This window comes from Cercospora beticola, chromosome 8, assembly GCF_033473495.1.
Source record: "Cercospora beticola chromosome 8, complete sequence".
In the NCBI taxonomy this organism is placed as follows: domain Eukaryota; kingdom Fungi; phylum Ascomycota; class Dothideomycetes; order Mycosphaerellales; family Mycosphaerellaceae; genus Cercospora; species Cercospora beticola.
Window position 1 is genome coordinate 2,227,142 of NC_088942.1, and position 26,511 is coordinate 2,253,652.

At 52.8% G+C, this 26,511-nt stretch overlaps 10 protein-coding genes across 10 annotated transcripts; 6 read left to right on the forward strand and 4 right to left on the reverse strand.

Moving 5' to 3' along the window:
- Positions 1 to 446: 446 nt before the first annotated feature.
- RHO25_012120 (uncharacterized protein) lies at positions 447 to 4,568 on the forward strand (the record flags this gene model as incomplete). Its single annotated transcript, XM_023603524.2, has 1 exon — positions 447 to 4,568. One exon carries the CDS (start codon positions 447 to 449, stop codon positions 4,566 to 4,568), a length of 4,122 nt encoding a protein of 1,373 aa, XP_023454925.1.
- A 261-nt stretch (positions 4,569 to 4,829) lies between these two features.
- RHO25_012121 (uncharacterized protein) lies at positions 4,830 to 6,014 on the forward strand (the record flags this gene model as incomplete). The annotated part of the gene is made up of 2 exons (XM_065603488.1): positions 4,830 to 5,772; positions 5,827 to 6,014. 2 exons carry the CDS (start codon positions 4,830 to 4,832, stop codon positions 6,012 to 6,014), a joined length of 1,131 nt encoding a protein of 376 aa, XP_065459560.1.
- Positions 6,015 to 7,020: 1,006 nt separating this feature from the next.
- On the forward strand, positions 7,021 to 9,532 carry RHO25_012122 (uncharacterized protein; the record flags this gene model as incomplete). The annotated part of the gene is made up of 2 exons (XM_023603525.2): positions 7,021 to 9,141; positions 9,197 to 9,532. The coding sequence occupies 2 exons, from the start codon at positions 7,021 to 7,023 to the stop codon at positions 9,530 to 9,532; spliced, it is 2,457 nt and encodes an 818-aa protein (XP_023454267.1).
- Positions 9,533 to 10,393: 861 nt separating this feature from the next.
- Positions 10,394 to 12,465, forward strand: RHO25_012123 (uncharacterized protein; the record flags this gene model as incomplete). Its single annotated transcript, XM_023603526.2, has 2 exons — positions 10,394 to 11,344; positions 11,395 to 12,465. The coding sequence occupies 2 exons, from the start codon at positions 10,394 to 10,396 to the stop codon at positions 12,463 to 12,465; spliced, it is 2,022 nt and encodes a 673-aa protein (XP_023454268.1).
- A 386-nt stretch (positions 12,466 to 12,851) lies between these two features.
- Positions 12,852 to 13,931, reverse strand: RHO25_012124 (uncharacterized protein; the record flags this gene model as incomplete). The annotated part of the gene is made up of 3 exons (XM_065603489.1): positions 12,852 to 12,876; positions 12,943 to 13,220; positions 13,284 to 13,931. 3 exons carry the CDS (start codon positions 13,929 to 13,931, stop codon positions 12,852 to 12,854), a joined length of 951 nt encoding a protein of 316 aa, XP_065459561.1.
- Positions 13,932 to 16,591: 2,660 nt separating this feature from the next.
- RHO25_012125 (uncharacterized protein) lies at positions 16,592 to 18,019 on the reverse strand (the record flags this gene model as incomplete). Its single annotated transcript, XM_023603528.2, has 1 exon — positions 16,592 to 18,019. The coding sequence occupies one exon, from the start codon at positions 18,017 to 18,019 to the stop codon at positions 16,592 to 16,594; it is 1,428 nt and encodes a 475-aa protein (XP_023454266.1).
- A 1,631-nt stretch (positions 18,020 to 19,650) lies between these two features.
- RHO25_012126 (uncharacterized protein) lies at positions 19,651 to 21,375 on the forward strand (the record flags this gene model as incomplete). The annotated part of the gene is made up of 1 exon (XM_023603529.2): positions 19,651 to 21,375. One exon carries the CDS (start codon positions 19,651 to 19,653, stop codon positions 21,373 to 21,375), a length of 1,725 nt encoding a protein of 574 aa, XP_023454922.2.
- Positions 21,376 to 22,299: 924 nt separating this feature from the next.
- Positions 22,300 to 22,779, forward strand: RHO25_012127 (uncharacterized protein; the record flags this gene model as incomplete). The annotated part of the gene is made up of 1 exon (XM_023603530.2): positions 22,300 to 22,779. One exon carries the CDS (start codon positions 22,300 to 22,302, stop codon positions 22,777 to 22,779), a length of 480 nt encoding a protein of 159 aa, XP_023454923.1.
- A 679-nt stretch (positions 22,780 to 23,458) lies between these two features.
- On the reverse strand, positions 23,459 to 24,034 carry RHO25_012128 (uncharacterized protein; the record flags this gene model as incomplete). Its single annotated transcript, XM_023603531.2, has 2 exons — positions 23,459 to 23,697; positions 23,800 to 24,034. The coding sequence occupies 2 exons, from the start codon at positions 24,032 to 24,034 to the stop codon at positions 23,459 to 23,461; spliced, it is 474 nt and encodes a 157-aa protein (XP_023454201.1).
- A 619-nt stretch (positions 24,035 to 24,653) lies between these two features.
- On the reverse strand, positions 24,654 to 26,072 carry RHO25_012129 (uncharacterized protein; the record flags this gene model as incomplete). The annotated part of the gene is made up of 1 exon (XM_023603532.2): positions 24,654 to 26,072. One exon carries the CDS (start codon positions 26,070 to 26,072, stop codon positions 24,654 to 24,656), a length of 1,419 nt encoding a protein of 472 aa, XP_023454853.1.
- Between the last annotated feature and the right edge of the window lie 439 nt (positions 26,073 to 26,511).

Here is a 26,511-nt window from a genome sequence, read left to right on the forward strand (position 1 = left end):
TCCACAACGATGCGTGAAGTAGGTGTGAGATGTACTGTACTATTGGAAGGAAGCCATCACTGGAGATCCCGGACCGGGTACCAGCTGATTCAGCAAGACGCACGGATGCTCGGCGAGTGAAAGAAAAGCCGACGGGAAGTGGCAGCTTTGGCCGAGAGGAAGCAGCTTGCCCGCCAATGCACGTCTCCGTCACAGCACTATCATGTCCACCACGGCGTGTTGATGCTCTCTCCATGGCGAAGAGCGGACCGATAGGCCTTCTTTGAGCACGCAACGGTCAAGTCTGGCATATACATATCACTGACTTGCCTTCGTCTACTCCAATCTCGCACCACTCTATACCCCTCCACATTATCCCACTTCTAGCGTCTCGACAACTCATGCTGAAGAATATTAGACTTGACCTCTTTCTGTAATCTCTGCAGACCTTCGAAAGCATTGCAGCCATGGGAGCTACCACAAACGGCCAGGTCAATGGCACCTCAAGAGGCATCCGGATAGCCATCGACCGAGGTGGGACCTTCACAGATTGTGTCGGCAACCCAGGGACGGGTAAGATGGAGGATGATGTTTTGATCAAGCTCCTGTCTGTCGACCCTCAAAACTACGATGATGCACCACTCGAGGGTATTCGACGTCTACTCGAGAAGTTTACCGGTCAGGACATTCCCCGAGGGCAGCCATTAGACACGAGCAAGATCGAAAGCATTCGCATGGGCACGACTGTCGCGACAAATGCGTTGTTGGAAAGGAAAGGAGAAGATATTGCTATGGTAGTCACGAAAGGCTTCAAGGACTGTTTGGAAATCGGCAACCAGAGTCGGCCGAACATCTTCGACCTTGCGATCAGGAAGCCGGAAGTGCTGTACAAGAAAGTGGTCGAGATCGATGAGCGAGTCACACTAGAGGATTATGCTGAGGATCCAGAACGTCGTACGACGGAAGCTGAGGCAGTAGATGGAGCAAAGAGAAACGCAGAATTGGTTAAAGGCCTATCGGGAGAGACAGTACGAATACTACAGAGGCCAGATGAGGAGCGCATACGACAGCAGCTGCAAGAGGTGTATGATTCTGGATTGAAGAGCATAGCAGTATGTCTCATGCATGGATACACATACCCGCAGCACGAGGCGCTAGTGGGTAAGATCGCGAGAGACATCGGGTTCGAGCACGTCTCGCTATCGTCTGAGCTGATGCCTATGATCAAGCTGGTGCCGAGAGCGACTTCGGCTTGTGCTGATGCATATCTTACTCCAGCGATCCGCAAATACATTGACGGCTTCCAGAAAGGCTTCGAGGGCGGACTGGGAACAGAAAGCGTGAAGAACGAAAGTGGCTCGAAAGGAGCACGTTGCGAGTTCATGCAGTCGGATGGAGGACTTGTTGATGTTGATGGCTTCAGTGGTCTGCGAGCCATTCTTTCTGGGCCAGCGGGAGGTGTTGTCGGATATGCGCTTACGAGTTACGACCCTGAGACGCAGATTCCAGTGATCGGTTTCGACATGGGAGGAACCAGTACTGATGTGTCAAGATATGGCAATGGGCGTTATGATCACGTTTTTGAGACGACAACGGCCGGCGTCACGATCCAGTCTCCTCAACTGGACATCAACACAGTGGCTGCTGGTGGTGGCTCTCGGCTTTTCTTCCGAAACGGTCTGTTCGTGGTTGGCCCGGAGAGTGCGAGTGCACATCCTGGTCCTGCATGCTACCGCAAAGGCGGCCCATTGACTATCACAGACGCCAACTTGCTGCTCGGCAGGTTATTACCTGACTTCTTCCCCAAGATCTTTGGCAAGAACGAAGATGAGGGCCTGGACGAGCAAGCAAGTGAGACCGCCTTCATGGAGCTGACGGAAAAGATCAACAAAGAGAATGCCGCTGGTAACAAGGAGAAGGAAATGGATATGGATGAGGTCGCCTATGGCTTTCTCAAAATCGCCAACGAGACCATGACTCGGCCGATTCGATCTCTCACCGAAGCACGAGGACACGACACCAGCAAGCACAGGCTCGCGACGTTTGGTGGCGCAGGTGGACAGCATGCAGTCGCCATCGCCGAAGCGCTCGGCATAACACAGATTTTGGTCCATCGCTATTCTTCAGTCCTATCTGCATACGGCATGGCGCTAGCAGATGTCGTAGACGAGCGACAAGAGCCTGAGTCACGTATCTGGTCTGACAAAGATCAAGAGACCAGGCAATACCTGCAAGACAAAATGGCCGAGCTCAAGAAGAAGTCGACCGCAACACTCAAGGACCAAGGGTTTTCTGAAGATCAAATTCATTTCGAAGAGTATCTCAATATGAGATACCGCGGAACAGAATCAGCGCTCATGATCGTCAGACCCAGTAAGCAAGAAGCGAGCAAGGACTACGATGGTGACGATTGGGCGTTTGGCAAGGCCTTTGTGAAACAACACGAGCAAGAATTCGGCTTCACGCTACCAGACCGCGATATAATCATCGACGACGTGCGTGCTCGAGGCATCGGCAAGACCTTCGAGGGTCTTGAAAAGACTGTCGATCAGCAACTCAAAGAAGTCAAGCCAAAGGATCTACAGAAAGGCGACAAGACCTATGGTAGTAAGTCGGTGTACTTTGAGGGCGGGAGGCAGGATACTGCTATCTACAAGCTGGAAGATCTGGCTGTCGGAGATCGTATCAAGGGACCTGCAATCATTGCTGATGGCACCCAAACCATTGTCGTCACGCCGAATGCTTCTGCTCTGCTCATCGACACGCACGTGGTGATCAATCTCGGCGAAGTTGATGCACAGGAGAAGAAAGTGGAGACGAAGAACGTTGATCCGATCATGCTTTCGATCTTTGCTCACAGGTTCATGGCCATTGCTGAGCAAATGGGTCGTGCATTGCAAAAGACTTCTGTTTCTACTAACGTCAAGGAGCGCCTCGACTACTCTTGCGCTTTATTCGACGCCGATGGAGGTCTCGTTGCAAACGCACCACATCTTCCAGTCCATCTCGGAAGCATGTCCACCTGTGTTCGCAAACAAGCCGAAATATGGAAAGGAAAGCTAAAGAAAGGCGATGTGCTGGTTTCAAACCATCCCATGTTCGGCGGGACACATCTACCTGATATCACTGTCATCACACCCGCCTTCTCCGGTGACAACATCGTCTTCTACGTCGCATCACGAGCTCATCATGCAGACATTGGTGGTATCTTACCCGGCTCTATGCCTCCACACAGTCGAGAACTCTTCCAGGAAGGCGCAGCGATCAAGACTGAGAAGCTCGTATCGGAAGGTCACTTCAACGAAGAACGCATCACCGAACTCTTACTCACTGAGCCTGCGCAGTATCCGGGTTGTTCCGGCACGCGTTGTCTTGCAGATAACCTGAACGATCTCAAAGCACAAATCGCCGCTAACCAAAAAGGTATCAACCTCATTTCTACATTGATCGAAGATTATACCGAAGATGTTGTACAATTCTACATGCACAGCATTCAGGATAATGCCGAACTTTCTGTTCGGAATCTACTCAAAGACGTCTCCTCTCGTTTCGAAGGCCAAGACCTCTCCGCCATCGATTTTATGGATGATGGCTCTCCCATTCAACTCAAAATCACCATCGATGCCGAAAAGGGTGAAGCAGTATTTGATTTTACCGGCACGGGACCGGAAGTTTACGCCAACTGGAATGCGCCTGAAGCTGTGACTTATTCTGCCATCATCTACTGCTTACGATGTCTGATCAAAGAAGACATTCCGCTGAATCAAGGCTGTTTGAAACCCGTCAAAGTCATCATTCCTCCGAAATCATTCTTGTCGCCTTCCGGGACTGCAGCTGTCGTAGGCGGGAATGTCTTAACATCGCAGCGTGTTACGGATGTGGTATTGAAAGCTTTCCGCGCTTGTGCAGCTTCTCAAGGCGATACGAATAATCTCACCTTCGGCTTCGGCGGTAACGTTTCTGGACAAGAAGCTGTCAAAGGTTTTGGGTATTATGAGACGATTGCAGGTGGAAGTGGTGCTGGGTCGACATGGGATGGAACGAATGGTGTGCATACACATATGACGAATACTCGAATCACGGATGCGGAAGTCTTTGAGAGGAGGTATCCGGTTGTTTTGAGGGAGTTTAGTTTGAGAGAGGGAAGTCATGGGAAGGGACAACATAAGGGAGGGGATGGTGTGATTCGTGATATTGAGTTTAGGATTCCGGTGCAGGTTTCGATTTTGTCGGAGAGGAGGGTTTATCATCCTTATGGGTTGGAGGGAGGAGAGGATGCGCAGTGTGGGAAGAATATTTGGGTGAGGAAGGTGAAGAAGGTGAAAGGGTCGGATGCGGATGTTAATGGAAAGAAGGGCGAGAATGGGGATGTGGGTGCTGAGAAGGAGGAGGAAAGGTATATCTCGCTTGGGGCGAAGAATACTGCGGCTATGCAGGCGGGAGAGCGTATTATTGTTATGACGCCGGGTGGTGGAGGTTGGGGCCCTATTGGTAAGGCCTCTGAAGCAGAGAGACAAAAGGATCCGAAAGAGAGCTGGAAGGGTGGATCGGTCGCTGCTCGGCAAGCGGAGGGCGAAGCCAGTGCGTGATGGTGTGTGACTGGATTTCACTGCGATTGAGTCAGTTGTGGCTGTGAGTGGGTTGTCTGTTTTCAAGCATCCAGTGATCGGCGCTTCGAACTTTGGGGAGGCTGAGTGGCGCTGCAGCGAACGATTGGAGAGGCCGCCGACACATCGATCAGCTGGAATCTTGAATGACTACTGTAGTTAGAGCGCGCCATGAGATCCATATTTGAGTCGAATGCCATGTGCACGATAGTTTCACAGTTTCTGACGAAGGAACACTCAAGCATGCATGTTCTGGTCATAGGAGCCGGCTTCACGGGACTGGCGATAGCCCAAGGTCTGCGAAAACATGGAATCTCTTGCACAGTCTTTGAACGTAGCTCAAGCAATGAGCCTATCCGAGACTGGTCTATGCGAATGGATTGCGAAAGAGAGAAAGAGCTCCTGGAGACACTGCCCAAGGATATCTCCGATCGTTGGAAGGACGAATGCGAGATCAACTTCGGCGACGAGTCGGGTCAACGATCATTTCCAGAGCGTGATGCGAAAAGTGTCGCCGTACTTGTTGAAGCATGTGACCCGGGTTGGAGGCGTGTATCAAGAGCGAGAACGTTGAGATTGTTGGGAGCTGGACTTGATATCAGGCATGACAAGAAACTGATCGACATCATCACAAGTAAGCGTGGGGTCAGAGTCCTGTTCGAAGACGGGTCAGGCGCGTCGGGAGATGTCGTCGTCGGTGCTGATGGCGCCGACTCGTTCGTGCGGTCCTGGCTGTTCGATCATGCGGAGTCTGCGAGAGCCAAGCCGCTTCAAGTGATTGCCTATCACTTTTCGGCTTCGGTTCCAGCGGACGTTGCGCTCATGCTGAGGGAACAATGTGGTAGGAGTCAATGTTATGCGTTTCATCCGGATCGTTCAAGCTGCATGTCCATCACAATACTGGACGCGTCAGAGAATGTATCGCCAGAGCGCTGGGTATTTCAGATGGCTCTGACCCACTGGGAAGACGCAGAAAAGACGCCTGAGACATCGGAAGAACGACTTCAACACTTCAAAGACCTAGGACAGACATTTGTCGAGCCTTTCAAAGCGGCTTCTCAAGCAATACCGATCGGAACAGACGTGCCGCGCGACCGCTGGAAGCGATGGGAAGAGCCTTCGCTTTGGGACAGCCGCCGGGGCAGAGTGACTCTGGCGGGTGAAGCAGCACATCCATTTCCACCTCGTAAGTGCCTTCTGAACTCTTCCAGGCTACGCTCGCGCTGACCAGCGTCTGCAGATCAAGAAAGGGCTCTGAACCATGCAGTCGAAGATGCTGTACGATACGTGGCAGCCATCGCCACTGGCCTTCTGAAGTCAAAGGCCTCGAAAAAGACATCGTACGAGACAGCAATTTACCAGCGTGGCAGTCGTGGGGTCGCAATGTCAATCCGGTATAGGTACGATGCGGCCTATTTTGACCCGTAGTGCCTGCCGTGGGCTGAGCAGGTCGGATTCGACTCAAGCCATTCCAGTGTGCAGCAAAGCCATGGAGATTCAGGGTGTCTAGCAGTACACTGGATGTGTGCATCAGCATAGCTTCATAGATTCATTCATGTAGGGATGTCAGTCGTGTAAGCCCGTCTTGAGCCCCAGACGAGGTCAATCGGCCGAGCCATGTCTGCCTCAGGCTTCCATAGTCACGTGACGAGACATCGGTCGTAGATTCGTTGTATGGCACCGGAAGGTGTAGAAAAGCGCGAAAAGTCGAGTGAATGATCTTTCGGACGACACTCCGTCGAGATCAAGCGCGAGAATTGAAGTCACGGCGTGAGCAATTGCCAATGTGCAGGCAGTAGCGCCGGGTATGCGGTTGGCGAACAGGCGGTCGAGGCTCATTCCGATGTTGGTCGGCGGCACTACTCAGCCGATGTCTCTGACGACCGGCTGTCATGCATGTGACGGTGGTGCTGTCGCTGTTCTGTGTATGCTCTGCTTTCGCTATGAACGTCTGTCGTAGGAAATGGGCGGTGGTGGTCTAACGGGGAGCGTTTGTCGAAGGATGCGGGCGTCGGGTGCTCGGCAGTTCCCCTTCCTCTCCACGGCTGGATGCGTTCTGTTGATGTCGATGCTGCACACGCGCCTGGGCCTGGACGATTCCAAGGACGACACGACGGCCTGCCCATCTCAGGATCACGGTATGTCATGCTGCTCTCTCTTCACGCTCTATTCTCGACTTCGCTGCGCGCGCGCCCCTTCACTCACCCTCTCCGCGCGCTCGCTCGCTCGCCCTACAGCAGCAATGCGACCACTCGCTTTGCTACGCCCGCGCACGCCAACCGCTGCCCGTGTCACAGCCCATCGTCCCCCCGACATGTGACATTGTCTGCGCAGTCTACTGATGGCCCGTATAGCGTCGCGAGCAGTCTTGATGACCGCCTCACGCGTCTAGTCCCTACCGCTCCGCCCTCCATCCCCAACACCGCCGACCACCATGGCCACGACGCCTTCCACCGCGGTCGGCCCCAACAATAACGCGACCAGTGCCGCTCCTACCCCCGACAATAATAACCATGATGGCGCGTCGACCGCGGATCAACAACCGGGCACGAATACTGATGGCCAGGACGCGATTCGGGAAGGCAAACAAAAAGCCAAAGAAACCATGCAAGCTCAAGGGCTAGCGACAAATGCTTCGCCCGCACAAACTGGCACCACCAATGGCTCCGCGCAGTCCAATGGCACTCCTCAGCTAAGTCGGAAGCGATCGCGCGATGGCACACAACTACCTGTGAGCGCGACCACGAATGAGCCTCAGCCGGCGCACGATGAAGTTCTGCTGGACCGATATATTCAGCGGGATCTCCTGTATGGCGCTGCTATGAATGACCAGTCGCAGCGATCGCGCGATCTTCTGTTGGCCAAGGAGAAGGAGAAGGAATTCTACATGACTGAGGTCGCTGCGCGCCGGCGGACCAATCCAGGCTCAGTATATGGCTATGGGTTCGCAGGGTATGGCAATGGCAGAACGGATGCGAAATCGCAAATCGTCTATAGCTCCAACCGGGGACCGCCAAAGGGCCGGAGGTCAAAACAGATCCACATCAACCGCAGGGACTTGCAACAGCAGGCCGAGCAGCATGAAGAGCTCGTCCCGGTACGATTGGACATCGAGCTGGACAAGTTGAGGTTGCGCGACACCTTCACATGGAACCTGCACGAGAAATGCATCAGTCCGGACATCTTCATGGAATACCTTCTCGAGGACCTTAAGATTCCACCGGAAAACCTGCGTGAAGTGTCGCAGCAAATCAAGGCGGAGATGCAGGAACAGCTTCAAAACTACTATCCACACATAATCGTCGAAGATGGCCCTGTGGAAGCTGGCGTTCCGTATTCTGGTCACAAGGACGACGAGATGCGAATACAGATCAAGTTGAACATCACGATCGGACGAATAACACTCGTCGATCAGTTTGAATGGGACATCAACAATCCTCTGAATTCGCCCGAAGAATTCGCTGCATCCATGGCCAAAGAAAACGCTCTCTCCGGCGAATTTACGACGGCTATCGCACACTCAATACGAGAACAGAGCCAACAATATACCAAAGCACTTTATCTCACGAACCACCCCTTTGACGGACGACCAATCGAGGACCCAGAACTGAGAGATAATTTCCTACCAGCACCCATCCATAGTGCGTTCCGACCTGTACAAACACAGAAAGATTTCACGCCGTACATGTACGAAATGAGCGAAGCCGAGCTTGAACGAACCGAGACATCTATGATGCGCGAGCACCGAGCACAGAAACGACAGCTGAACCGTCGGGGTGGGCCGGCTTTGCCTGACCTGCGCGAGAGGCCGAGAACGGTCAGGTCCCTCATCGTGCATTCCGTCATTCCTGGTGCGGTGGAGACATTTGACACGACTGGGATACCCAAGACCAGGCGCGGCGGAAGAGGTGGACGCCGTAGTGGCCGGGCTGCTGATGGCGATATCGACTCTGATGATCTGGACAGCGAAGATTCTGGTGCGGAGCAGCAATCTCCTGCGCCTTCGGCCATGATGAACACGGGAGGCACCGCGAGAACCCGTGGCATGCGTGGTGCCGCCGCGCAAGCGCAAGCGAACATGCGCGCTGGATACGGTCGATCAGCAACGCCCGATTCACAAGCCATGGCTGCACCGGCGCGAGAAACACGAACTGCTCCCGAAAGGTCGAGTCGATTGCGAGAAGAAAGCGCTGCGGTTCTGGACGAGGATGAAACGTTGATCGTCAAGCTGAAGATTGGCAAAGCCAAGTTGAAAGCGTTCTGGGACGCTTTGCAGGCCAAGAAACGCGCGAAAGAATTCCCACTGTCCGGCTATGCCTCTGGACCATCGCTGGGACCTGGTCTCCAGCCTGGCACACCTGCGCGAGGAGCCACCAGCACTCCGAACATGACCCCACGAACGCTGCCACCCCGGAGTACACCGCAGCCCAACGGCAACCACTCTCGGGCGCCATCAACAGCACGGCAGGCACGGGCCGGTTCAAGTGCGAATGTGAGTTACGACTCACGCGGCGCTGTCGACATAGCACGTTGGCCAGCGCCGGATGATGATGCGGTAAGTCTTGAATGGATTGACACCCACTCTGCGCATCTGCTAATCAGCTTCACAGCCCGCCCCTCCGCCCTGGCTCAATGAAGCTATCGAGACTCTGCGCGCCGAGCACCCTGACGACAACTTCATGCCCTTCATGCGAGCGTATATGATCGACGTCGAGACTGGAAGTATCACAAAGGGCAAGCAACCTCCCACTGTCGGCGGCACCGCTCCAGCTGGGATTAAATACCAGTACCTGCCCCGGATTCGATGCAATGATTGTCCTGGCAAGCTGTACACGGCGGTGCCTGACAAAGTCATTCAAGATTTCTCTGTCCATCTGCGAAATCGCGTACACAGGGAGATGGTGTTGGCACGAAAAGAGGGCAGGACACCGAAAGTTGGAAATTAATGATGCCAGGCGGCAAAGACCAGCCGCAGCTGTGAAGCACATTGATGATAGAAATCGTGTTGAATGAACAAAAGTCACATGCAGTTGTGTCCTGCTTTGTGCAGATGTTTTCGTAACGTAGCGAAAGTTGTATAGAGGAACGAGTGATGTTCGTTGTGTGCAGCTGTTTTTTCGTTTCAAGATGGGCAAACTGTGTTTTCTGCTGTATATGATGCTCTCTACGTGTGGTGCTATTGTTGACCATTTTGATGCCATGAACTGGTGTCTGAGTCCGAGTGGGCCACTCAACCGTGCAATGCACCAATCATGTGCTGTTGGCATTCACCTCAGAGCTTCACAAACATGAGCTAGCGCCGAGCTTAAAGCGGCCAATGGACTTTGGCTCGCTCTTCGAACCGTGTGTCGCGTGTTGTATATAATGCTGCCCGCGTCTGGTGCAGTCGGTGATCTTTATGATGCTATTAGATGGTGTATGAGTTGTTTGCATGGCCCATCAGATGCCTCAGCGCGGTGCGATGCATCAATGTGCCACGGTCGTTCACCTCGGGGGCTCGCAAACATGAATTAGCGCCGAGCTCGATTTAGCCAATGACGAGGGACTTTGCTGGCTCTCGATGTCGCACCCGCGCATTCTTACATGAGCTAGCGTCTGGGCTCTATCTGCCAATCAAAAATCACACCATACATGATGTCACTCCGGAGCGAGAGAAACATCCAATGTCAGCATGACAACCATTCCACAAGCAACCGTTCCACAAGTGTATGCACGCGGATATCACCACGTAGGCAGAGGTAGGTTGCCAGTCTTTCCTTTGCAAACTACTGACTCGCAGGAACTCCTACCTGCGACCGACTTCGGCAATGGCCCAAACCTCGCCCAGCGAAAACACGTCTCCCGTTGATCCTCTGGGCATGAGACGGTCAACGGGTTACATGCCTGTCGAGAACTATGGGCTCATTGGCAATATGCACACTGCGGCTCTCGTTGCTACTGATGGAGGGCTCGACTTCATGTGCTGGCCGAACTTCGACTCGCCCAGCGTTTTTTGTCGCATGCTCGACAAGGATAAGGGTGGCCATTTTACGATTTCGCCTGTTCCACTTACTGGTACCAAGAACGGAGGTTTGACGACAAAACAGCAGTATCTTCCGAGCAGTAACATCTTGGCGACCAGTTATCTGAACGATGATGGCGTGATGAGGAGTATTGATTTCTTCCCACGACCTAAGTATACGAAAGACACGGATGGTGAGCCACAGCAGCTGAAGAAGTGGCTTGTGAGGAGAGTTGAATGTGTCCGTGGCGAAATTGAGTTTGTGGTGAGAGTACTACCTGCTTTCAACTACGCTCGCGACCGACATGTCGTTGAGTTCAATGAACATCACAAGGAAGGAGAATCCGGAGTCTGTACCTTCAGGAGCGATACTCTGGCACTGGACTTCTACGTCACGGAAGACTTGCCCGACGACGATGGACAAAGACCACAAATACGATTTGAGACAGCGCCCGGGCATGGGCTGGGCCGTGCGATTGAGGCCAGAGTGCGGATGCAGGAAGGGCAGAGTTGTTCTTTCGTGCTTCGCGATCATGACCCGGAGACTGAACTCTGGGCACCCGAAAAGGCGATTACTTCGCCTCTGATTGACCGACTTCAACGAGATACGAAAGATTATTGGTATAACTGGATGTCGCAGTCATGCTACAAAGGTCGATGGCAAGAAGCTGTACAGCGCAGCTTGCTGACGTTGAAATTGCTGACACATGAACCAACGGGTGCTATCATCGCGTCACCGACTTTCTCGTTGCCAGAGGTATACTGTGTTACTTGGTCTCCTGATGTGTCGAGCTAACCGCGTTACAGGCTTTTGGAGGCAGTCGAAACTGGGACTACCGCTTCTCATGGGTTCGTGACAGCAGCTTCACTATCTACATCTTCTTGCGAATGGGCTTCCGGCAAGAAGCAGAAGCTTATATGGAGTTCATCCGCAAGCGACTCATGCACTCCCGGCTGCCGAGCGGCGCGCTGCCAATCATGTTCGACATACACGGCGACACAGATCTGCCTGAGATCGAACTCGACCATCTCGAAGGCTATCGACAAAGTGCGCCAGTGCGAATAGGTAATGGAGCTGCGAACCACAAACAGCTCGACATCTACGGCGAGCTCACAGACGCCGTCTACCTGTACAACAAATACGGCAAACCCATTTCCTACGATGCATGGCTCTCCGTCCGCGAAATGACCGACTTCGTCTGCGGCGTCTGGAAAGAAAAAGACATGTCAATCTGGGAAGTCCGCGGCGAAATTCAAAATTTCGTCTACTCCAAAATCATGCTCTGGGTCGCCATCGACCGCGCTTTACGTCTAGCCGACAAACGAAACTTCCCTTGCCCGAATCGCTGGACATGGCTCGCCACTCGTGATCAAATCATGGAAGACGTGATGGAGAAAGGCTACAGCAAAGAACTCGAAAGTTTTGTCCAAAGTTACGAACACCCCGAAGCAATCGACAGTGCAGTCCTCATCGCCCCTTTAGTCTTCTTCGTTGCACCCAACGATCCCCGCTTCACCAAAACCCTCGATCGTATCCTCCTCCCACCCGAACGAGGAGGTCTCACGAGTAACGGCCAAGTCTATCGCTATAATCTGAAAGCCAGCAACGACGGCTTATCCGGTGACGAAGGCGCTTTCAGTATGTGTACGTTCTGGCTTGTTGAAGCTCTGACGCGTGCGGGAGCGTATGAGCCGAAGTATTTGGAGAAAGCTGTGAGTTTGTTTGAGAATACTTTGGGTTTTGCGAATCATTTGAATATGTTCAGCGAGGAGATTAGTAAGAGTGGGGAGCAGTTGGGGAATACGCCGCAGGCTTTTAGTCATTTGGCACTGGTTAGTGCGGCGTTTAATTTGAGTCGTGTTACGGGGAGGGGTTGAGGAGGATTGGAAGTACTGTATGCGGAATAGTGCAGGTTGGTAGGACAACAGGGAACGCCCGGATGCCTGTAGGCCTGCTCGAGGGCATCATCTGCGGAAAGTATGTGCTTCGTTACTGAGCCGTCAGTTATGCTCTGGGGTTCTATTTTACACTGACTCCTGGGTGCATGCATTTACGGGCGAGGACCTCCTCACCAGCGCACCCTATGCTCATGCATCATGCCTCATGCTTCATATTTCCATCCCAACTGGACTGTGGGTTTCTAGCTGCGCGCTTCAAAACGATCAAACCCGACGATGCAAGATCAACAATGCTTTGTGCTCAAAGACTCTCAAATGCGAAATCCTTTTCGAATCACGCCTCCGCCCTCATGACCATGGACCATTCATCTGGACATTCTGGTAATTCGTCTGCCTGGTAGTCCCGTCCGGTCAGCTAAGTCCATGGAATCCAGGGTCTCCAGTTCAGTCACTCACTGGACGTCTTTGGTCTGGATCACATGGGTGACCATCTTTCCCGTTCCCCGGATCTGAGCAGCCACGGCACTGGGATGGATGACGTTCAAGGTGACCATAGCCAACCACATGAGAAGGGCGTCAAAAACGTAGAGGTACCACTCGCGGGAAAGGATGTAGCCGGAGAAGCCTTGTGCGTATTCGACCATGCGGACGATCGATCGAACGAAGATCAGGATGCTCACAATGTAGAGCGAAATCATGTGCTTCTCCCAGGGAAGACCTCGAAGAGATTCAGTCTGGAAGAAAAAAAAAAGTGTCAGCAAAAGTCGAAAGCTGCGAAAGCGTCCACGTCCACTCACCCTGCTGACCGAATTCCTGCTCCTCATCTTCAAATGCCAAGTCACACCTGTGAAAACAAACAAGCCAAAAAATGCAATTTGCACTCCGAGGCCAGCGAGAACGAGTGTTTCTCCAGTTTCCACACTACTAGTGGCCATCAGCCCTCCACCGGAAGCCTGCATCATAAAAGAGAGCACATCGCCCGCCACGAAGACTTTCGTCAACCACGTCGTCTTAATCAACCCGAACAACAATTTCTCATCTTTCTGTCCACCATTCACCATTCTCACCACTCGTCCCAGATGCATATACACACTCGCTGCGAAAAGTGCCGGAGCGACGAGAATGAGAGTGCTTTGTACGATGTAAGGTCCGAGAGTCCATTCTCCGTTCTCTTGGGTTGCGGAAACTGCGCGAGCGATGTAGCCGATTGATTGGAAGAAGCCGCCGATGAGGAAGGGGATCATGTAGAGGGTTCGAGTGCGGATTAGTTGGTAGGTGTGGAGGGCTGTGGTGGCGATGAAGAGGAGGGTGAAGATTATGGCGGCGGCGAGCGAGGGGGAGTAGCGGTAGAATTCGAAGTCGGCGAAGGCATCGTTCTCGGAGGAGGGCTCTGCTGCTTGGCGGGTGAGGAGGTGGTGGAGGATTTTGTTGATGAGAGGTGCCATGATGGGCACGTTGCGTGCCTTTTGGCCTTTCTTGTCGTTCGTTCGATGAAGTTGTGGTCGATTTTATCGATCGGGGGGTGACTGATCGTATGTTTTGATGTTCGGCGCCGAAAAGTCGCGAGCGCAGTTTTGACTGTCGTGTCAACGATCGTGAAGCGTCGGAAGTTATTGTCTGCAACGCAATGTCGACAGCGTGCGCGATGAGTGTGAAAGGCAGAAGGTCCCACAAAGACTATATATCGCAGCCACAACATCGCGTCCTTTCCCCAATTCTTTAGTGGAGCCCATTGCCGTTTGTTTGCACTTTCGTCGTTTGGTGTCGCGACAGTCGGATATATGTCGCGAGGGATACGACGAATACGATGCCTGTCCAAGAAAGTGGGTCCAGCTCTAGAATGGAAGGTATGATTGGCCAGATTGACTCGCGCTGTGCAGTTCTTGGCTAGAAACATTCTGCTTCGCCGCCACATGAAGGCGTATTGGCGTATTCTGGCGTATACAGAGCGTATGTTCGGTGGTAGCGAAGAATGCGGCATGGTGCAGACGCAGTCTTTTTTGAGCTCGTAGGCAGAAGCATTCTGAGCGACGGACTTGGTGAGCGTTGAGGGGGTAGTAATCGCAGGTCTGCGCTCGCGTGGAGGTGCAGAGCACGATGGTACATTCACCAGAAACTTGTTGCCTGATGGCACAGACGAGATCGATCAAAGTGAAGTACCTCACAACACGACCAAAGTCCAAGCAATACTGACACTCCGTCAATGGGCGACGCCACCAGGATGGAACTCAAGCTACTTGAGCACGCAGAGGTCCTCCATTGCAACCCGCCTAGACCGCACGCCCTCTGGCAGTAATAATTTCTGCTCATTCCACGTGAGTGAGATGTCCATTGAGGTGACGTCCTGGAGTTGGCCGAACAAAACACACAAGGAGCGCGATCATCAAGAGAGAAATCGGATTGCTAGGGCCTCAGACAGCCCCAAATTCTTACGAACACTCGCTCGTCACAAGTATGCGACAGTATTGGTACGCCGGAAGAGCATTGGGCGACAGATGGGAGATGGGGGCCTCTGCTATCTGTCGTCAAGAGGGTGATGAATAAGCTCTTCCACAAGATACCTGTTACCTGAGTCGTGATGAAAGGATGCAGGATCTGTCCTGCGCAGTTTGCGTTCAAATGCTGTAGTCAGAGACCAGCTGGAGCGACTGTTGTATGCTGAGAGCTTGGGCGTTGTACCTTGGGACGAACTTTCCATCTGGTCAAGATGCGCCTGTGGTCGCACATTGCGGCAAAACCTGGTCTCTACTTGGGAGCAGTTTGCTAAAGGGCACTTCTTCGTTCGCCTTGGTCCTTTCTCAAGGTGGCATCTCTTTCTCTCTTGGGTGCTTCATCTGATGGGCTGCAGGTTGGGCAATCTTGTAACTTCAAATTGTCTCTGAGTTGCAGGACTTCCACAGGATCTTTTTCCCGCCAGGTGCCTGGTAGATCAATCTGCTCTGGAAATATGCCGTAGTAAGTTCTCTGAGAGCCGATTTTCGAAGCGATCATCTTCGGACAAAGCTCTTTCGTAGAGGCAGAGGCTTCTTAGCTTACGCGACTGGCCTGCTTGTGCTTAGAGCAACTGTCTGCGGGCGTCTATTTCTGCGATCAGGCGCGAGTTCTCTACCCTCGAGGACAGCGAAGAAGCATCATAGCGCTGCAGAGAGCTTTTCGAAATGGAATCACAAGTGGCTCAACCGATGAATGCTCCCAAGGGCTCGCACGTGAGACGCACGCTTGCTTGCATCGCAATGTGGCTGCCGTCTGCTGTGCCACTTCTGGTGGAAATCTGCTGAAGCCGCTACTGCCGTGTGTACTCTTCGTCCGGCTGAAGTTGTCGCGCAAGAGTCCGTGGATCTGGTCACAGGTGAAGTGCGTGCATGATGCACAGAGCTTGGGGCAGCTGCAGTCGCTGCTCGCTCGGCTTGGAAGCGGTGTTGTGCGGCCGCACGTCTGGGGCAGTCTGCAAGTAGCACAAGATGCTGGTAAGTAGAAGGAAATGAAGCGAAGTCCGCAATTGCTGGTCGATGCGTCGCACCTGCACTTTTGATTACTTATCTTGTAAACGTCAGTGGTTCCTGCCAAGATGACAAGGCTGAGAAACGACAACATCACCTGCATCGCCTCTCGACTGGAAAAGTTCTCCTCTTTGCTCGACATCTTCGTTCCTTCATTATGATCCTATGACTCGCCTGATATTGCCCGTCAGCTGGAACCGGAAATCCTGGCAAGAGCAACGAAACTCAACTCGACCTGCCAACGCACCCAAAATCCATGACCCTTGAAGAAAGGTTCCTGAGAGCTGAGAGAGTTGGAAATTATACATGTCATTCTCTGAAGCTTGAACAGGGGCTCATAAGTAGGCTCCTACTTGTAACGTCTGTTTCCGCTCCGCCTCTGACCGCGTGCGTTCCTTTCGTCGCCCAACCATCCACCAACCCGACCAACCTCATGTCGGAAATACCATGCAACTCACATGCAGAGAAATGCCCAAGACACACACATACTGATCGCCAGATCTGATTAAGAGATGATGAACAACAACAAAAAGCTCGCCAAACACCGCCGCCGCCTGTTTCAAATATGCTGGATTTGTCTATCGTCACTTTTCTGATCAATCAAGTCATCTTCGGTGGAGATCTGGTGCGGGCTCCTTCTTGTCCTTGTCCTTCTTGTCTTCATCAGGGATGATCACTTTCCCGTTCTCGTCATACTTCAGCTCTGGAAGGCCTTTCTTCTTGCGCTCTTCGGCTTCGACCTTTCGTCGCTCCTCCTCTTCGGCTTTCCGTTTATCCTCGGCTTCCTTGAGCGCGACCTTCTTGATCTTCTCTTCTGGCGAAAGCGCTTCGAACGCGGCGGTGTCCTCATCCCACTTCCTCACGCACTCGTGGTTCCAGTTGCATTGCTCGACTTCGCCGAAGATGGGGTGGTTGAATCGAGGATGGGTCGTGGGCCAGCCTGACGCGTGGTAGTGGTGCTTGACGAGCGCCTGCTTCGTGTCGTGGGTACCGGAGTCGGAGTGGCCTTGACCAGCAGCGAATGCCTCCACTGTCAGGACGAGGACGCCGCCCACGAGCGTGGACTCGGTCAAGTCGTGGAATCGCTCCCAGCTGACCTTTTCGCCGGTTCGCTGTTCAATATCGTCGAGGATCGCGTTGGTGAAGGCTGAGGGCCCGGTGCCGCTGATGACCTGGTCGAAATCAAGCTTGACCTCGGAAATCGGAACGCCCTGCTGTGCGGCGACGCTTCGCAGCCAGACAATGATGTTCTCAATGAGCTTCATCATGACAGGAAGTCGGGGCTTGCACATGAACGTCCATTGACAGAAGGACTTGCACTTGCTACCCAGTACAGGATGCTGCGAGAACTCTGGCTGATCGATCTCGACACCTACGACCATATCCACGTCCTTCTCGTCCCAGCGAGGAGGAATGAAATTCCTGATCGGACGCAGCGCCTCCACGTCGATATCGGTGTACACGCCGCCCTCAATGTACATGATCATGTATCGCAGCAAGTCGGCCTTGATGATTCGGGCGGTGAGTTCGCGATACACGTACACAATATCCTCGCGATTGAGGCCATCTGGTCCGAAATGCGTCTCGACATAGGCCATGTCGTTCTGGTCCGTGAGGACCTCATATCGGTAGTCTGGGTTCTTCGCGATCCACGATTGCGCCACGTTGTGGTCTCGCTCCTCGAATTTGAGGGGATCCACCTTCCATGTCTGCCAGATCTTTCGCGGGAAGTGTTTGGGTCTCGACTCGAAGAATCCTGGAGCGAATCCTGTATGTGAGCCGGAGAGGAAGAAGACTAATAGGCACAGTGCGAGTAGCGCGGGTATCGTTCGCTGGAGCTGCTTGGGCATGCCAATCTGTGGTATTGATTGCAGGTATTCCCTCGCGCTGTATTTGGGTGGTGCGGCCTTCATTTTCGCGTCGACGGGAAATTCGGTCTTCTCTGCTGGCGTGCGGCTCGACGACCAAGAACGAGCTCGCGGTGCTTGTTGGCCAAACATGGGCAACTCAGGCAAATGCAGTGGCACTCGCATGAGTGCTCAGCGTGGAAGTGGTGTCGCGAACGAAGGTCTGAGTGACAATAAGGGCGGGAGGAGGGCTCGCAGTAAGGGATGCTAATCGGTGAACGAGCAGAGCATCTCCACACTATAGAGAATTGGAGAGGCGGTTGTGGGAGCGACGCGGGCGCGAGAATTGCTACTTTGTCGGATAAGTGTGAAGCATGTCGGCCACGAACTCAATGTGGCGGCTTGCCCCAAGAAAGGCCAGATTTGCAAAGCATAGCGGGCGGATCGAGAACGATACTGGCAAGACCGGCCAAACTTTAAGCGAATTGATTGGCACTGGGATCCCAACCAATTATAGCGGCGCCCTCTCTTCAGCTGCACTCCTGTGGTCGCCGCCGCAAATATAACCAGGAGCACGCTCGACCGTTGATACGCCGGTCAGAGACACACACAAGCAGCAGCAGCGGGCACGACGATGCACCCGTTTGTCCAACAGTCAATCTGCCTCTCATTGCCACCCAGAAAATGCGCAAATAGCAGGGAGCTGGTTAGCTGCAGATGCTTGGCTCTCTACCGAAGTGCTGCAAAACACGCACGCAACGGGCGCATTATGACGACGCGCTTGGCCGAGGTAGGATCTGGCGAGTAGCACAGCACGAGGGCCTGCAGGTGGCTGCTGCAGTGTGCTTGCGCCGCATGTCGACGTGCCTTGTTCACCTGCTTTGCTACCGCGGCCTTCTTTGACATTGGCATCGCCTGGCGCGGAGACCAGTCAACCACCAGACTGGGAGTGCACACTGGCGATTCCATCTGTCCCAGGAGGTGCGTGAAACTAAATGTCGGAGTAATTTTGCGGTGTTTGGCAGGCCGGGCGGTAGCGGCAGAGGAATTTCGGTAGCAGACGTTGAAAAAGCCCCAAGCAGCCAACGCGTGTCTGTGCTTTGATGACTGCTAGTTACCAATTCGCCCTCGCTGCAGCAGCAATCTTGCACCACTCACTGGCGACTGGTCGCATCGCTCCTGCGCCTGCTGACTTGTGCCGCGAGCATCTCACATGGCCTTCGTACTGGAGCAGGGATTACAACATCCCCGCACTTTTCGTGGTGGTGGTGGTCGCTGGTTGTTCCAGGTCCGAGCCTACGAGCCTACAGGACTGGTAGGCTCTGGATACGCTCCACGCAGGAACAAAGCGTCCCAGACTTCCCCTACCCTCCTTCGCTATACGACCGGCGCCGAGGTCCGATGTCTGCCAGACCTCACCCCATCCAGGAGACGGCGAATCAGCTCTCCGCAGCGGGACCAGCCCCCAAGACGCAACTCGGCTGGCGCAGCCGGGGTCGGCAGCAAGCGTTGCGCGTTGCGCCTCACCTGTCACCTCATCCTCTGCACACTTGGCGCTTTTTTCGTCGCCGCCACCCCTTCTGCCGATTCCAGCTACACTCCCGGCGGGCCCGCATTGTGATCGTTGCCCTCGCCGAGCCTCTAACGCGTTACCCTCGAACTCTACTCGAGTGATGTATTTGCCATCGTTTGTCACATGCGGCCCACACACCTCCATCTGCACATTGTAATGCGTTCTGCCTCTCGTCGCCGCTGCCCCTCGCCATAGCACCGTTGCCTCGATGGGCTTCCACGATAACGGCAGAGAAGTCGCCAGGATGAAAGAAGCGCAGCTCGAAGCGGGAGATCTGGAGCCGATGCGCCTGAATCTCCTGGCTCAGGAGGATGACATAAGACGACAGCAGCAACAACAACAACGGCAACAGCAAGGAGACAATGTGATCAGGATACAGGATCTCGCAGCACAGGCGAGCATGCGCGCGGGAGAATACTATGAGAGGATAGATCCTCATGTGCAGACGGCGCGGGCACACGCCTCACGAGTATTTGCTCCTGTAGCAAAAGTCCTCGCGCCTGCAAGAAAAGCCATTGCTCCAGCTGCGGCCGCGGTGGCACCCCTGGTGGGAGTTCTCGCGCCCGTGGCTTCCATGTTCAGGCCTTCATTCCTGCCAAAGCAAAATACTGGCGGGCACCGAAAGCTGAGGAAGACAGCATACCTGGATGGAATCAGAGGATTCGCGGCACTGATGGTGTACTGTCTGCATCATCAGCTATGGGCTCACGCATTCTACGACGGATCGCCGGCGCTCGAGAATACCTTTGGATACAATGGCAAATATTACTTTGCGGCGCTGCCATTCATCCGGACCTTCTTCTCCGGCGGGCATTTCTCAGTGTCCTGCTTCTTGGTCCTCTCAGGATACGTTCTGTCTGTCAAACCACTGCAGTTGATGAGACAAGGAGAATACGTGTTGTTGGGCGACAACGTCTCCGCTTCGCTGTTCAAGCGCTGGCTGCGGCTGTACATTCCCATTATCATTGTGTCCTTCATGATTATGTGCACACCACACTTTTTCGGCATTCACATGAGCTTCGAGCCGCAAAAATCGTGGAAAGACGAAGTTTGGAAGTGGTACTGCGACTGCAAGAACATGTTCTTCATCTGGGACACTGGCAACCGAGTCATCAATGACTATCATCCGCATATCTGGACGATTCCAGTAGAATTCAAAGGCTCCATCACAATCTATACTGCACTCATGGCAGTATCGAGGATGACACGAGACGGCAGATTGTTCGCGCTGTGTGTGCTCTGGTACTACTTCATGTACATCACGGACGGATCCTACTACTGCATGTTCGTGTCTGGTATGATTCTCTGCGATCTGGAATTGAGGGCCGCAGAAGGAACACTTCCACGCTGGATGAAATCCTTGGAGCCTTACAAGAAAATGATATTCTACACGCTGTTCACGGTTGCGATTCTGCTCGGCGGCATTCCCTCGCACTCGATCGAAGTGAACCTGCTCAAGAGCAGTCCTGGATGGTACTACCTGGCATACTTCAAACCCCAAGCTGTCTTCGACTTCAGATGGTTCTTCCTGCACTGGGCGGCTGTATTCCTGGTGGCCTCTGTCCCACACATCAACTGGGCCAAGAAGTTCTTTGAGACTCGCTTCTGCCAACATCTTGGACGCATCTCCTTCATGCTCTACCTCATGCACGGCCCTGTCCTTTGGATATTGGGAGACAGACTCTACTGTGCCGTCGGCTGGACCATCCCCGGTCATCACATCCTCCTCATGCCTTGGTGGGTTGGTCGCTTCCCTCTTCCGAAATGGGGACCAAAGGGATTGGAGCTGAGCTTCATCGCTTGCCAATTCATCTTGTTGCCCGTCACGATGTGGGTCGCAGAAGTCATGACCATTGTCGTCGACGACAGTGCCATCAAGTTCACGGCATGGCTGTACTCGCGATTCTTGCCTGAAAAGCCATCCACGAAAGCTGTTACGAGTCAGAGCGAAGAGAAGACCAGTTCATAGCGCTACGAGAGAGTAACACAGTCTCTCATGATAATGTGATTCATTGTACAACTGTTACCAACCTTCTCTCACTCGTCTCCACTTCATGTCTCTCAACAATAACCAGCAATCACGATCTCTACCTCTTACCCGGATGGATGTTTAACAACGACCTCGTAAAACTTGCGATCACATGCATGGAAACTTGGGAAGCTGCTCCGAATGATCGTGCAGTAGTCCTGTAGCTCCAGGCCCGTCTCCAAGCCCGGCCGCAACTCAATCAAGCTTAACTATGCCTAAAGCAAGCATAATCGTCTCCGCTTCATAGAGTGGTCGAGATCAGCCACTTGGCTTGCCTTGCGGGGAAATGCGGAAGTTGCCTTGAGGAGAAGGACGCCTCAAAACACGCAGGCGTAGACGAGGCGCACGCGAGGTACGAGAGCATCGAGCTTACGGTGCTTGTCAATCCTCCAAGCATGGAGCTACGATCGTCACAAGACACCGAGCGGCGCCCGCAGATGGGAGTAGCCGCCGGTACCACTCATCGACATTGCAAATCAGAGAGTTTGCTAGGCCGAGGCTTCCTGCTTTGGAACGGCCGAGCCAGCCAATCTGGGGTCCCTTTCGGTGCTGTGACCTGAGTGGCTTCCTACCTGGCCATGACGGCGTGGAAACTGAGTCTGGAGATGTTGGAGAAAAGGTGGAGTTCTCCGAACAAGCCAATCGCAAAAGGTCTTTGTAAATTGATCTATGGCCTGTGATGATGGAATTATCCTTCATAGCGCGGACGAGCATTCGATCATATCTGTCGCTGTAGAAGCGCTAATTCTGATCATCTTGAGCTCATCTCTCAACATCCTCGCCAACAATCGCGTCGTGCTCTTTGCATAGCACCTTGCCACATCATTCTGACATCCATCAACACCACACAAGAGCAACGCAACAATGTCTTCATGGGGATCAGCACCACCTTCACCTACCATCCCAGGTAGCCCAGGGCTACTCTCTGAAAAAGCCTCAATGGAGCGACAATCCTGGACACCACGCCGCTCCCGCAGCCCGATCAGAGGAAAACGCGGTCTCGCACCACTCCTAGCCCTCATGCTCGTAGCTGTCGTCTTCATCACCACAATGTCTCTCCGACCACACTACACAGTCGATGCAGCGGAATGGATTCAAAAACAATCTGCTCAACGCTTCAAGGACGCTCAACTTAAATTGAAAGGCACTTGGACTGTTTACGAAGAGAAAGATTTCCCAGTCAGCAATCCTTTGATTACTGTCGCTACGACTGAAGAGGACTCCGGGTTGCGACAGACACATCCTGAATTGGAAGAGGCGACTTTTGATCCTTTGGCTCCGAAGCCTACGCCTGAGTTGTCGGTTACTGGACAGCCAGTTTTGCATCAAGGTGTTGTGGTTTGAGCGACGTACGATGTCAGTGTCAAAGACACCCACAGCAACAACGCAGTGTGATATCATCACGACTCGACTCCAACGCGACGAACAGGTCAGCGATTCATCGCGTCGCCTATGTGCTCCCAAAAAACCATTCCTGCACCAGGCGCATCCTGCTCTGCAGAAGCGAGAGGAGAGGGGGGGCCTAACCGGGAAGCTCCGTTTGGTTCTTCCTGTGGTTGGTTTCGGCAAACTGCACTCCGCATAAAACGCCACCAACGCAGCTGGCTTATATGGGATGCAGCTAGGAGGTGTGCTCGCTGTGGACCTGCATAGCTCTCCAATGTCATGATTTGACGTATGGGGCTGTCATAGCATCCATACCGATTGCGACGCCCTGGTGCTTGAGGACGAAAGCTAGGAGAAGCAAAGAAAATGATAAGAAGAACGATCACAGATGATGAAGGATAATGAATGATAATTATGTGTGAGGAATATGATGGAGCAATGCTTGCAATGTAAAATAATAAAACTAGAGAAACCAGGAACGAGGATTCAATACGACTCATCATGAGCACAAAAAAAAAAAAGGCAAAGAATCAAATTGACATTCAACGAAATGAATTACGAAGAACATACCATCATCTAAACTTCCAAACCCTTCCCATCGTCCCATTGCATCAACTCCACATCGCATCACATCACGTCATGCAACCGACGTACAACTAACCACAAACCTCCCATCCTTCCTCTCATTCGTACAAACCGTCTCACTCGAAGCATCAAACACAAACTCAAACTTCCCATCTTTCGTCGCAGACAACACGAAATTCGCACTCGCATTCGCAGGATCAATTCCAATTCCCGCGGAAACGTTCAGTTGGTTTTGTGTGATGTTGAAGCCTCCGCCGAGACCGAAGTCGGAGGATCCGCCTGTTAGGCCACCTATATGGGTCGTTAGATCTCGCTTTTGACAACAATTAATCGTGAAAGATGGAGAATGAGGGGATGATGGATCAAGGGAAGGGGGAGAAGGGATTAACGTACCGCCATAAGACACATTCTTCGTCCAATTGATCCCGCAACCTATTCCGACATCACCGAAACCGTCCAAGTTTCCGTTTGCGGCTACGCTGCCTGTTCCGCCTGTCGCGTTGGAGGTTTTGCTTAGGGTGTTGACTTTTACGCCTTCGTCGTAGTTGGAGCCGATTTGGAGCTTTAGAGCATTCGTGCCGGCGAACAAGCCGGCTAGGAGGAGAGCTTGCTGGATTGAGGATTTCATGCTGACGGGTCTGATCGGCTAGCCGAGCTGGAGAATTGGATGTGCTTTACGAGAGCTTGACTATACTCCGTAATCGACTGTATAACGATCGTGTCAGTCAGTCCGAGAAAACGAGCGAATACGGTAAGCGGCGATTGACGGCGACGGCGACAGTGATGCGGTGCAACAACAGCAGCAGCGTACAGTAGGAAAAGAAATGCGTCGTTCCGCATGCTTTTAACTTGGACATGGATCGTTCACTAATCGGACATGGTCCCTAGCATAACACATGTCTATCCTCGTTAAGTTATCCTGGTAGTTTGCGGCCAGGTTCAGAAGTTTTGTAAGCCTGTCAGCATCCCCGAAATTTGATCTTGCTTGGCTGTGCTGGGGAGCCTCGTATGGATTGTTTGGGCTTGGCGCATACAGTATAGGGCATGTCTATGAGGAATGAGAAAGGACGGCTATGGAACGAAACGGCGTAGAGAATTGGCACGCTGAGCTTAGAGACGATCGTTGATGTGCGCCAACGCAAGCAGTCCAAGCATGTCGCGGGAAGTGTGCAGCATCTGGGCAAATGCCAGCAGAGCTTTTGGTATGTACAATGCATTTGATGGGTGTTTTCGGAAGCAATTTTGAATCATTGGCGATTGTTAGGATCATTTGTCGTTCCACTCGTTCCATTCGTATGACCGGTCGTCCACGCTTTCGGAGGGGTCAATCCAAGCTTTTCTGCTGTTCCCTCAGTCTGAACAGCAGCTTCATTGACTTTCTCAATCTCGAAACCAGCAATCGCTTTGTATGCCAGCCCAATGCCTTCCAGCTCGTCCTGAGGTATGATGTCGTTGATGTGCTTGAATCCATCCGGAGCTCGCTCATACGCCACCTGCATGACATGATCAGGCCCATTCCCACGATTGGCCATGATAATCTTCGCAGTAATCGGTAAGCGTTCGTCTTGGTAAGCTTTTAACGCTGCCGGGATATCTGCGATCTTGCCAGATCTCCAGCTAAGCAGGTGGCTTGTCAAAGAGGCTGCATCTAAGATGGCTTGTGATGCTCCATTGCTTCCAATCGGGTACATGCTGTGAGCAGAATCGCCCAGCAACGTTAATCTCCCGAACGACCATCTATCCACCGGATCTCGATCGCACATCGGGTACTCAAAGACCTTCTCCGTCTTCTCAATCAACTCCGGCACGTTCAAGAACCCAAACGTCCAGTCCTTGAATTCTCCAGCGAATCGTTTCTTAGGCACAGACATCAGCCAATCTCCCGACTTCACCGGTGGCGTCGTATCAGGATCATTCTCGTCCCGCACTCTCAGCTCAGCGATCCAGTTGACCATAGACTTCGATCCAGCTTGATCGTGATAATTTATGATCGGATAAGCAATAAACTTCTGATTCGCATGTCCTGACCAGATCATGCTCGCCGAAGTCAGAAATGGTTCTCGTTCAAGGTAGCCTCGCCATAGGATTCGTCCAGAAAAGTGTGGAGGTCCTTCCTTGGGATATAGAATGCTTCGAACTTTTGAATTGATACCATCAGCTGCAATGACGATATCTGCCTCAACTTCTGCATTAGTAGCAGGAGTTCCCGTCTTCTTCTGAATGAATCGTAACCTGACAGGTTTCGAAGTAGCTGTGTTTTCAAAACTCTCCAAGCAGTGATTAAGATGAATTCGATCTTCTCCAAGTCGTTCCTTCACTGCATCAAGCAGAAGCATCTGCAGGTTACCGCGGTGTATGCTGAACTGGGGTACTTGATATCCGGCATATTTTCCGCGTGGCTCGCTTATGATGGGATTGCCGAATCGATCGTAGTAGTTTAGCTCTTTGGTCTCCACTCCTGTGTGCTGCAACGCTGGTAAAAGCCCCAAGTTCCGTAGGATCAGGACAGCAGAGGGTTGAACATTGATTCCCACGCCTAGTGAAAGCAGTTGTGTTGATGCTTCATACAAGTCGATGTTCCGAAAGCCATGAGCGTGAAGTTGGAGCGCTGTGGCCAAGCCTCCCACGCCGGAGCCGATAATCTTGATCGCGGGATCGGATGTCATGCTTCTGTATTCAGTATTATCTTTTCAAGTCCGCTTCAGGGATGACGAGAGAAAGTTGTTCAAGTGCAGTTTTTTGTGAGTGCGCCAGTGGCTCTATGAGTGGCCCGATGCCGGTCTTGTGGAGAGGCTTGGAAGTCTAAGAAGCTCGGCAGTCGCAACGGCACGTCTTGCTTGATTTTGTTGTCAGCATTAACGCCAGGGCGTCGCTCGACAGTAAACAACCGACAGATGAGCGCGTCGTAAGCCACTCGCCGAAATGATCCAATTGCAGAATCCGACGTGCTTCAATCACGCTTGACAATGTCACCTATGATCTGCCTTGAACAGAGATATGGGTGATAAAAAGAAAAGGTTTCTTCATCGATCATCGTCTATATTGGCACTTGACATGTGTCGCGTGAGCTCTATCGCCATGCCATGAGTCCAGTAGCTGGACATT